At 50.1% G+C, this 12,342-nt stretch overlaps 1 protein-coding gene across 1 annotated transcript in view; it reads left to right on the top strand.

The window, feature by feature from the left end:
- Positions 1-12,342, top strand: part of Vac14 (VAC14 component of PIKFYVE complex) — a 107,008-nt gene that overhangs the window by 59,998 nt on the left and 34,668 nt on the right. Inside the window, exon 14 of the mRNA XM_051169289.1 lies at positions 8,673-8,805. Within this exon, the coding sequence (XP_051025246.1) occupies positions 8,673-8,805 (133 nt within the window). The remainder of the gene's footprint in view (positions 1-8,672; positions 8,806-12,342) is intronic.

The following is a 12,342-nucleotide window of genomic DNA, read 5'->3' on the forward strand; positions in this document are numbered from 1 at the left end:
GACTTATATTTACCAGGTAGCCAAGGATAACCTTGATTTTTAGATTATCCAGCCTCCACCGCCCAAGTGCCGAGTCAGGTATGCCCCACCACTAGGGAGGAGCTAGGGATGGTTTCAGACATGCTCGGCAAACATTCTTTTCCCAACGCATTGATGGACCAAAAACTACTCATGGCAACACACCCTGCAGAGCTCACATGTCTGAAGTGTCTCCACCTCTAGCTCTGAAAAGGGCAAAGGTGAAATGTTCCAAGTCCATCTCATTCCCTGCAGCCCAGGCCAGTGTGACCAGATGTCATCAGTATCTCCCTGTCACCAGGCAAGCCCTGGAAGAAACCCAGGAGGCTTTTAGGAACTAGGCCATGTCTCCCTGTAGTAACAGTGGTCACAGTAGCCACCAGCATTGGCCGTGCACTTACTGGAACCTGGCACTGTGCGCTGAACAGGGTTGTTCACCTGCAGCAGCCCAAGTCTCTCCAGCAGTCCGAGTGGAGAGCTTGCTTTAGTCCCTTGATTGAGGATGGGCATTTGTACTGGCCCAGGAACCTGGCTGTCCTACCCCACACGCAGAGGAACATAGCAGTCCCACTTGCAGGCCTTGGAAGCTTCCTGGGGAGGAGCAGTAGGAGCCTAGCGAGCTGTCTAACAGCTGTGGCCCCAGCCTGCTCCGGAGTTCCCAGTGATGCCAGGGACCCCGTTCTGGCCTCAGGCTTCATAGAGTCTCATTTCCTGTCCTGCTGCCTTCCCTTCACTATAGCCACAGCTGACCGTGTCACAGCTCTCCCAAGAACCTTGCCTCTTGCTCTCTGAAACTCAGAGGTCTCTACCTATACATCCTTTCAGCTCCTACGAGGCAGCAGAGACATCTGCCAGCTGTGCCCTGTAATGGGTCCCTGCTTCAGGCACCACCTCCTCATCTTCTAAGCTGGGCTGGAGTGCTGGGGGGGGGGCTCCGGCAGCTGCTCCATAAACAGGGCTAAGATCAGTACTCCGTGCTGTGAGGAACCACCCTGACACCTGTCCATAATATTGCAGGGTCACACAGGTCAGTTCTGGGGACGTCCTCTGCAAGGCTGCCTCTGCTTTATCCCTCATGCTTGTCAGAGTGGAGGATGGAAGTGACCTGTGTTTCCTCTTGACTGTGACCTGTTAAAACCCTCCAACTGCCAAGGTGCAGAGGTGTAAATTCCGAATCCTCAGTAGCCCCAGAGTCATGAGAAATGCAAGCACTCCGGTCCTCCCTGCTTCAGTCACGAAGTGTCCTGGATGCGCCCCTGTACATCTCAGGCTACAAGAGCTAGGGTGTATTCATGTATGAACCCCTAGAAGCAGGTAGCCAGCAAGGACGAGCTTGATGATTAAAATGAAGGATGGCTGCAACGGGTCAGCAAGAGGGAGCTGAAGTTCCCCAGTCCCATTGTCCAAGAAAGTGTCGCTTTGGTCCTGCACCCGAGACTCCTTGTTGGTTGGTCTTGTCAATTCTAGCTCTCTCCCTTTAGCACCACCCTTGGCCCAGCCCAGACTTCAGTAGCAGCCTCTTACTGATAGCATGTGTCTGTGCAGCCCCACCACTACCCTAAAAGCTGGGGCTTACCCCCAAGCTCCCTTGTGACCCATTATCTTGCGCTGTGAGCCAAGCAGCTGAAGCGCCTCCTGGATGTGGGTGAGGCTCCAGCCTTGGGCCTTTACCTCCAGGATCAGGTCGCCAGGGTGTGGTTACTTTTGTGTCTGTTCATTCATGAAGCCGATGGGATGGGGGCCACCTCCAATTCTATAACTTCCTCTTTAAAAAAAACAAACTAGCACACTCGGGAGACAGAGGCAGGTGGATCGCTGTGAGTTCGAGGCCAGCCTGGTCTACAAAGTGAGTCCAGGACAGCCAAGGCTAACACAGAGAGACCCTGTCTCAAACAAACAGACAAAAAACTAGTTTGGCCTCCCTCTCCTCCTGCCACCTAATTCTATGGGGAAGTTGCTCCTCCCCCTACCCCAACCCTCCCCCATTTGTCTTTTGCCAGCTCCCCAGTCATACGTTCCCTTCCATAATGTACTTTCTTGTTGGTGGTTTTGTTTGCTTTGCTTTTGTTTTGAGACAGGGTTTCTCTATATACCCCTGACCGTCTTAAGAGCTCCCTATGTAGACAAGGATGACCTGGAACCCACAGAGATCCTCCTGCCTCTACATCCTGAGTACTGGGATGAAAGGCATGCATTACCATGCCCAGCTTCATGAAGCAATTTCTATGCCAAGAATGGACTGTACTCCTTTCCCCTGACATGGTTCACAGATGAGTAGCCAGCTCACTGTCTCCACGGCCTGGCCAAATCAGCAACAGAGTCCAGGTCTAACCTGTTCCCTGGACCTTCTGGGTGTGCTCTCCACAGCCACTGGTCCTTTCCCTGCCTCAAGGCAGCAAGTCCTAATGGCTACTCACTTGGACTGCCCAGATCTGTGGGCCTGACCTCAGCAGGGAAGGAGGTGGTGAGGGAAGCATGGACCTTGCAAGCAGAGCCTGAGCTGGGTGCCTAATGTTTTCGCATCTGGTTCTGCTGCACTGTAACTCGGGTTGTCTATTGAGGCCAGAGCTATTTTTATCCTGACATGTGAGGCTCCTTCACGTCATAGCCACAAAACTCAACCCAAAACATCCCAGGGAAGGTTGTTTGTGAGACGCTCTGCAGAGTCTCATGTCGCCACATCGGGTTTCACTTAGCAACATCTGCAGGGCTGGCTCCCCGGCCACCACCATACCGGCCTGTCTTTGTATACAGAGGGCTCCCCACAGCATCTGTCTGCCCCTGGGCAGCCAGTCAGTCATGTGAGCGTCCTTCCAGAACCCCACAGACTTCTTCCTTACCCAAACCAGAAATAGAAGGCAGACCAGTGTAGCTGAGCGCCTGCACTCCCCCTCACATCCCTGCCCTTGTCAGGAAGAGGAGATCCTGCTCTTCTTGGCCCTTCAGGAAGAGCCCCTGAGACACAGAGCCCTCTCCTCTCCTTCTGTCCTCCTTTTCCCACCAAAGCAGTTTGTCCACCATTTGAGTGGACCTACAAAACTGCACTGTTGGTAATGCTGACTGAGTATAGTCTGCTAGTACGCCTCTGTCCAGACGCAGATCTGGAAGGCATGCTTAAATCAGGGGTCTGAGCCAGGCCCAGCTCTACCTATCCTCAGGCATGTGCAGCACCAGCTTGTCTTGAAACAGAGCCACTGCAGACTGCACAAACAGATGAGCAAGAGCCAGAGATGGGTGGAAGAGGCTGGTGGAGGCGTTTGAGCTGTCCCCTGGGAGGTGTAGCCTGCAGTGAGGCGGCCATCAATGCAGCCACACTCCTGGAGTGAGTGTGTTCTCTCCGCCTCTGCTCCCAGGCCCCACAGCCCTGGCCAAGAACTGTTGGGTTTTGGATGGGGCAGGTGATTCAAGAGGACAGAGACAGATTACTAGGGACTAAAGAATGCATTAGACATTAAACACAGTAGACAAGAGAGGCAGAGAGGGCACCAGCATAGTGGGAGCCCCAAGGAGAGTTCAAGATGCAGCAGCAGAGAGACAGACAGCACAGGAGGGTCTCTAAAGAAAGTCTGTGCACATGGCAGAAGAGTCTCTTTTTTAGGATGAGGGAGAAGTGCACAGCAAGAGTCTGCCCCCATGCTCTCTGATTCCCAGACGGGCAGTAGGGAAGGCATGCAGAGCAGGGTGTGGCACCTCTTTGGTCTCAATTCACTTTTCAGATGAGATGTGATGGCATGGGCAAGTCTGCCAGCTGGGGATTCACTGACAGTACCCGTCAGAGGCCAGACTGTGACAGCTGTACAGGAGTCTCTCCACTTCTCTAGACAGCAGACCTGAAGGCTCTGGGTTCAGAGGGGTTGGGCAGAAGGGGAAACCAAGGTGGAGAGAGCTCTCCCAGACCCGGACTCTGTCACCAGTGAGCACTGGCAGCTCCCCTTTCTTTCCCAGGACTCCTGCCTGCATGGATGCAGTGTCTTCCTGGCAAGTGGAGTTCTAAGGTCAGAGGTCCTGCTCTTGATGGTTGCGCTTAATATAGGCCAATCTGGGGCTCTGGGTGGCTCCCCCTAAATTGCCACGCCTAGGCCTCCTGTCATCTGAGTCTTGGGAAAGGCACATGGCTCCAGTTGGGGATACTTAGCCTTTTCCTGTGTGTGGTCTTTGAACAATGGACTCACTTGAAGGACTGAGTTCACAGGTTTTTCCGGAGGGCACTGCTCATAAGAACTAGAGTCACTTATCCATGTGCTTTCACTCTTTCCACGAAAGGCCGCCACCTGTTAGCCTGGGCACTGAGAGTCCATTTGGACCAATGAGAGCTCTTACTAAGGAAAGGAAAATGTGTCCAGGGAAACCCTGAGCCATCGCTCCTGTTGTCTTTAGCCAGCCTGTTAGCTGAGCTGGAGGGGGTCACAGGTAGCTCATTCTCTTCCTCCCTGAGCATCCCAACAGAATTCTGAATTTGTTTGAGATCCTAATTCCCTCCACATTTCCAGCCTGTTCTGCAGGGAATGAGAGCAGTCTGCCCCACACAGTGCTCCTGGGCAAGAGACATTTGCTGATGTCACACTCACCCCATTTGTTGAGCACAGCCATGTGGCATGCCTTGCCCAGCCCATTACATATGTTGTCTCAGTTATTAGGCACTCTTACTGCCCCTACTTAAAGAAACCGAGGCCAAAGCACCAGGTTTCCCATCTTCCTGTGAGGCTAGAACTCCAGTGTTCCCAAAGTACCCAGCTCCTTTGGGCTCCCAGATGGCCACAGAGGGGAGGGCTCATTTGTTGTTACTCTCTTTCTTGGTCCTTTTGTCCTTTCGTACACTTTGAAGCCTAGAGGCTTTCGGCCTAGAAATGGGGTTCGTATAGAGAAGCAGGAAGGAGGCAGGGACCCAGATAATGCAGAGGTACACACCCAGGAGAAGCTTACAGTTAACTGGATTCCTGTCCACATGTCCCTGGGGTGGGGACTAAGTAGCCAGGCCATGACAGCCACCACTAAATTATCTCCTGTGAGTGAAGATGAGGAAGTGGGGCTGCCTCAACAGCTGTGCCTAGGGTTACTTGATCTGTAAGAATTTGACACTTGATTCTGCAAACAGCCCCTCTGGGCTGGGTAGCAAAGACTGTTTGCCCTTCCAGAGTCACTGAGGACCAGGGCAGCCGGGCTATCCCCAGCAGGGACCCAGAACAATGCAATACAAACAGCAGAAAGTTGAATGAGGCCTGCTCCTAAACTGGGTTTTCACTCAAGACTCCCCAATGCGGCTCCTGGGGAGCTGTCTGGAAGGTGTTGTCTAGAAGATTCTTGGGATTTAGGAAGACAGGATTTGGAAGTGTGGAGGGTTGTGTAGAAAGGTCTTGGGGTTGAAGGCGGCAGGCTGTGGAAGTCAGGGGTATGTTAGGAGACTAAGGAGTGAGAATGATGGGTTGTAAGGATGAGGATCTGCAGATGGGGGTAGAGGAAGAAAAACAAAAAAAGGCCATCTAGTTCCCAGCTGCTTCCCCATAAAGATCACAAGGAAACAAAGCAAGGCTCCTGGCGCTGTGGCCACTGGCAGCCAGCAGCTCCTCTGGGAGACTCGTAATGCCCTGGTTGGTTTTTTACATTCTTTTATACACTCAGCCTAATACTCCTGAAGGCTCATATGTGCTCCCACAGCCAAGCTTGATGTCCAGGGATTCCTACATCCAGCCCACCTTGTGCAAGTGACTGCCTGCCCTTTCAGGAGGAAAGGCTTCTAGACCAGAGGGGCCAGCTCAGAAACTGACAGCTTCTGCTGCCTCGGTTGGCCCTAGTTACCCTTGACCAGCCAAAAGGAAAAAAAAAAAAAAAATGACATATTGGACTTAACCAAAATTTAAAGTTCTGTGGATGTATCTCGGTGACAGAGGCTCTTCAGCATGTGTGGATGAGACTTTGCAGCACCATAAAAGTTGTTTTGTTCTGCAATACTGGGAATTTAACCCAGGACCTTGAACACAGTAGGCAGATGCTCTTACCATTGAACTGTATCCCAGCCCGAATTGCTTCAGAAAACATTGTCAAGAAAGTGGACTGAAAGGCTGGGTGTGATGGTACACACCCTTAATCCCATCACTAGCGTGGCCGAGGCAGGTGAATCTCTGTGAGTTCGAGGCCAGCCTAGTCTCAAAGCAAATCCAGGACAGCCAAGGCTACACAGAGAAACCCTATCTTGAAAAAAAAGAAAAGAAAAGAAAGAAAAAGTGGACTGGAAAGGCAGCTTTGTGGTGGAGTGCTTTCCTGGCAAGAAGTGGGGAGAAGCCCACAGAATAGGAGAAAGTGTTTATAAAACGCCTACCTGATAAGAACCTGCTACATATATGTAGAACTCTAATAACAATAAAATGACAAGTAGTTCAGTTTTGAAAATAGCAAAGAAGCTGGGCATGGTGGTGCACACTTTTAATCCCAGCACTCAGGAGGCAGAGGCAGGCAGATCACTGAGTTCCAGGACAGCCTGTTCTACAAAGAGTCCAGGACCATTACACAGAGAAAGCCTGTCTTGAAAAACCAAAAGAAAATAAGCAAAGAAATTGATTAAACATAGGCATGAATAAATGGAACCCAATATGGCTCCTTTCGTGGCTATATATCTAGGAATGAAACTGCTGGGTCACATAGAAACTGTGGATCCTGGGGAATTGAATTGCCAGGCCACTTCCCAAAGTGGCTGCAATGGGGCGCTACCTTCTCAACATCCTCTCCAGCACATGACACCTCTCTTCCACTACTTGTAGTTCCTTGGTGATGTCCTAGGTACATAGGCAAGAGAAAGGAAAGCTGTCCATACAGAACTCAGGACTGTTTACAGAGCCATTGTTCATAAGAACCACAGAGGAGAGACCACAAAGCACTCGCCGTGTAATGAGTTAGCATGCACAATAGAATGTATCCATTGTTCAGCAGTAAGAGTGAGCCTTGACTATATGCTGCATGGAAGAAGCCATACTAGGTTCCGTTTATTCACGTAAAATGACCATAAGAGGCCAGTCCATAGAGGTAAGAATTTGTTTTCAGGGCTTGGAAGACAGGCTGGGAAGTGAAGCTAATAGGTACAGGATTCCAGTAGAGGGGCAATTAATGTCTTCTACAGTTAGTAGTGGTTCTGTACAACTTTAGGAATACTCTAAAAGAAGAGATGGCTCAGAGGTTAAGAGCATTGGCTCTTCTTCCAAAAGTCCTGAGTTCAATTCCCAGCAACCACATGGTAGCTCACAACCATCTAGAATGAGATCTGGTGCCCTATTCTGGCCTGCTGGCTCACATGCAGGCAGAATACTGTTTAAAAAAAAAAAAAAAAACTCTAAAAACTTGTAAATGCTATGCTTTGAAAGGCATACTTTGTGGGGTAAAGATGAGATTCTAATAAAGCTGTTATTTTTGACAAAGATGTTCCAATATTGCATTGGGCAGACTGAGAAATCCCATCTTCCTAGCACTATGGTTAGAGTCACCATGCATTAGAAAGGAAGGAGAGTCATGTGAGGGTGCAAATATCCCATGCCAGAACAAACCCAGCATCCCATCAGCCTTCCCCTTGTTCCCTCAGTGATGGAAGCTTCACCAAGGGCACATATGTGAGAGCAGACTAGAGGAGTGGTGTGTGAGGCTCTGAGCACATTTTCAGCTGAGACGTGTGAAAGAGCAATGCTGTGTGCATTACACAGTCAGCCATGGCTTTGCAGGCTTTCAGATAACCACCCTGAGAACACTTTGACTATTTCCCAATGCTAGGTGAGGATCCAAACATGTCACCCTGTTTGCTTGGTGTCTGCTGCCTTTAGCCTAGTCTCCTGTGCACGATTCATTTCTTTTCTCAACACTAGGAAGGGATTGTTTGTTTGTTTTTGTTGTTTAGTTTTTTTTTGTTTGTTTGTTTTTTGTTTGTTTGTTTTTTTTGAGAAAGGGGGTCTCTACATTACCCTGGCTGTCCTAGAACTCACTACATAGACCAAGCTGGCCTCAAACTCATAGAGATCTGCCTATCCTTGCCTCCCAAGGGTTGGGATTAAAGGTAGATGCCCAGCTGTCTGTCTAACCTCTTTATTCTCTGACTGGCCATTGAATGTCCTTAATTGTGCAAAGTAAACTTTACATGTATCTCGTTTGTTGGGATACTGGGAGAATTGTCGTAATTTTTAAGATTTTATTTTGAATTACATGTGTGGGTATGTGTACATGAGTACAGATTGGATGGAGGCTAGAAGACAGTGTCTGATCCACTGGAGTTACAGGGGATTTCGAGCTGCCTGATGTGGGTACTGGGAATTGAACTCAAGTCTTCTGCCAGAGCAGCACATGCCTGTAAGCACAGAGCTGTCTCTCCAGCCCCGCTTCATTCTCATTGTAGCACACGTGAGGTGTTCACTGAGTGAAATGGGATTAGATGAAGGGGTAAACTGGTAAATTGTACATGCTTATAAAGTTCTTGCTTCCAGTCTGCGACCCTTGGTTGGAGATTTTTCTCTCATCTTTTTACACACACACACATGCGCATGTGCGTGCACGCGCACACACAAACACACACACACACACACACACACACACACACGTCTAGCATTTACAATTGAATTCTGTCTCATCACCCTGTAGACACGCAGTCAGATTAAATCCTGGTTCTGTTTCTTTGTCTGCAGGTACCAAAGGCTTAGAATGCTCTCCTTCCACTCCCACCATGAACTCCTACTTTTACAAGTTCATGATCAACCTTCTGCAGACATTCAGCAGTGAACGGAAGCTCCTGGAAGCCAGAGGCCCATTCATCATCAGGTCAGCCCTGTATGCCACAGCTTTGACTCACTGTACGTGGTGGCAAAGTGGCCGGCCACCTGCTTTCCTTTCTCGGCACCCCCACCCCCGCTTTCCCTGGCCCTTGCACTGATCTTGCAAGAAATGAAGAAGGCTCTTCCCTCACACTAGATTGCAGTGCTCTCAACAGGAACCAGGTAGTCCTTTGCATTTCTTTAAAACCTGGTTAAGTGTTTACTTCTCGAAAGTGTTTACCCTTCTGGCAAAACATCCTTTCCATAAGTGTCATTGTTCTTTTCAAGAAGAAAGTACGTGAGCCAGACAGAACCAGACCTGGGCTGGAGCCTAGCTACTAGCATGGGATTTGGCAAGGTCAGTGAAGCCAGGTTCTTTAGTTGACTGAACCTAGCCCTGCACAAGCTCTCGAACTGTCGGCCCATGCATGGGGCTTTCCTGGTCTTGTCTTTGGCATTAGCGAGCAGCATCACCTGTGCTCGATGTCGTGTTCAGGCTCGTAGAAGCTAGGTCACGGGCGGAAATTCCTGCAGACTTCCCAATACAGCCAAGTGGAAGAGCTTTCCAGAATGGTCCAAATGGCCCTAGATGCACTACAGCAGTAGATCTTAGATCTTCTTATTGGGCTTGGGGGCAGACTGTTGGTATGACCACACGGTGGAAGCACTGGGAAGTCCCAGCAGAGCCTTAGTTTACCCAGAACTTGAAGGCAGCAATGTACTGAAGAGTCCATTTTGCTGTCAACCTGAACACTGAGTCGAATTGGACCCAGAGATCCTTTCTCCTCATCCACTGGGGACTCAGTTTATAGCCAGCATGGCAATCACTTGCTGTTCCAGAGCTCAGTCCTCTCAAGAACTGTGCCGAGTTCTGTCTGAGAGGGCGTCAAGGCCAGCATCCAAACCAAGAGATGAGACAAGAGACAGGGGAGAGAGGGAGAAGAGGGAACTTGAAGAAGAGGCCTGCCTGCTGGGAGAAGGAAAACACAGGCTAGTTTGAGGTCAGAAGATGGGCTTGAAGACACCCTGAGAACTAGGCCAAAGGACTGCATCATGAGAAAGGACAGAAAGAATAGTAGGCCCACAGCAGGAAGAAGGAGCATCTGATGTCTGACATCCCAAAAGGGTTTCCTGTGCTGTGGGAACAGCTGTCATCCCTCAGCACTGCAGGCATTTGAAGCCGTGTAATTCTTTGTAGTAGAACTGTAGGATGGTTAATTACCATCCTACCTCTACCCACCATGGGCTGGGCAGGTGGCTCAGCTGTAGAGCATCTGCCCAGTGTGCACGAGGCCCAAGATGACACCAGTTGAGAACCACTGTTCCCTAGAGATGGCTGAAGTGGAAGGAGCAGTACCACTAGTCAAACCCTTGGCCCCATTGGTCAAATAAGGAAGATCACTATGGTTTTCCTCCCACGGAGTTGAACAGTTCCAGTTAAGCAAATATGGCACAAGGGGTCCGCGCAATTCAGAACAATAGAATGCCCTCACATAAGTGACAGTTAATTTCATGTGGTTTTCCAGGCTGCAAAGGTGTTAGCACTCTTGATGAGCAGTCCTCATCTGGTAGACTCCATAAGCCAGTGAGAAAGAGGGCTTTGGAAAAGGTAGGGGTAGTAGCTTTCTCTCTGGGGGACAGGGCTCCCCTGGGTTCTCCATGCCTTCCTAGCTGTAGCCTGGGGCCTTGGGATGGGAACTCAAAATGGTACCTAGCATCCCAGACTGTACAGAGCAGAAATGTAGGTGGCATAGATGTGCTTGGGCCTCTTCCCTACCTGAGACTCCATGAAGCTGGTAGCCTGGCCACTACCGTGCTTCTGTTTACAGACTTTGGGCTAGTAAGACTTTGCTGTCTTCTTGGTATCCCCTTAGTGATAAGAATTCTCATTTTAGCTTAAGGGAGACTGTGCTTAAGTATCAGAGTGCCAACTAGGACTGCTTGGAGCTGGGCTGCAAACCCCTCACTCTGCTAATTCAGCATGCACTTCATTGTCCCTCTCAGATAGGTGACAGCTTGGAACCTCAAGGACTCCTGAACAGTGGCATGCTGGGGAACCTAGGGCCAGAACTGCCTGGACCCAGCTCCTCAAAGGGCTCTAGCAGTGCATGTGGGCCATCCCTCCTCATCATCTGGGGACTTGGATGTCCAGCATGGCAATCACTTGCTGTTCCAGAGCCCAGACCCCTCAAGAACTATGCTGGGCAGGCCAGGCCTCACACCACCCAGCACAGCCACAGAGGGTCTCTTAGCCCTGGGCACTGGCACAACAATCCTTCACTAAGGTCCCTCCTTGACCTTTGCTGTAGCCATCCTGCTTGTCTGTCACCATGCCCCAAAAGCAGCCCTTGGTTCCCTGAGAACCTGTGGCCTTCCAAGCCAGTGCCAGCCTGTCTCAGACACCCAGTGCGGGCTCTGAAGGTACACAGGTCAGTGTCTGGCATCACGGACACACAGCTCCCTCCTGCTTCCATCATTGCACAGGAGACTAAGGCCTTCAGTGAGATGGGGATTGGCTACCATCTGCATCTTCATTTTATATAGTTCCTTGCTGCTGATAGCTCTAAAGAGGGAACACACTAGAACTGGGTGTTGTGATTCACAGCTATTATCCCAGCACTGCGGAAGCTGAGGTAAGAGAATGGCTGTGAGTTCAAGGCCAGCCTAGGCTACATAGTGACCCAAGCAAGCCTGAGCTACTTTGGCTCCGTCAGTTAAGTGCATGCTGCACAAGCACAAGGACTTGAGTTCATATCCCCAAAGCCTACGTAAAAAATAGGGCGTGGCCATGTGTGCCTGTAAGTCTAGCATTTGGTGTTGGGGGTAAATAGCTCTTTGAAACTCATTGGCTATCTGGCCTAGCTGAATTGATAAACTTCAGGTTCAGCGAGAGACCCTGTGCCGATAAATGGGTGGATGGGTGGATAAATCTGAAGAGCACACAAGAAAAGACAGTGGATATTGACCTCAGGCCTCCTCGTGTCAAAGAAAGAACAGCATGAAGAGCATCTAATGGCACACACACTAATGGAGCCACAGGCCTGGGGAGGAACACAGTAGATGGTTTCTTAACCCCCTCCTTCAGCTGTTGAGTTGCTCCTCTCAGGCCCTAATTCTGCACGCTGAGAAAGGTGAAAGGTTGTTCCTGTAAACAAGTTAGAAGCCATTCTTTGTACAGTAGTGTGTTTAGGGCCCAGGGCAGCTGTCATTTGTGGGAAATCAAAAGCGTCCAGAGCTCTTGAAAACAAATATCTGCTGGGTTCTCGTCACTAACAGAGATTCTCCTCACCCCCTTACCATTTTCCAGAGTGTATCTTGATATGGAACTAGAGTCAGGAGTGGAAGACCAGATCTCCAGCCTGGCCTGTGTCCACCCAGCTCCTTACCTTATGAGCAGTCATTTAGACCATGAGTTAAGACTGAGGGAGCCAGTGTCAGCAAGCCTTCATCTTCCAGCCAGTCTCACAGGCCCACATCTAGGTGGAGGCCCTCCCCTTGGTTTGCTTGTGGGGAAGTTGAGGCCCAACCTACAGCTGGAAGAAGA

This window comes from Acomys russatus, chromosome 26 (genome assembly GCF_903995435.1).
Source record: "Acomys russatus chromosome 26, mAcoRus1.1, whole genome shotgun sequence".
NCBI classification, from domain to species: domain Eukaryota; kingdom Metazoa; phylum Chordata; class Mammalia; order Rodentia; family Muridae; genus Acomys; species Acomys russatus.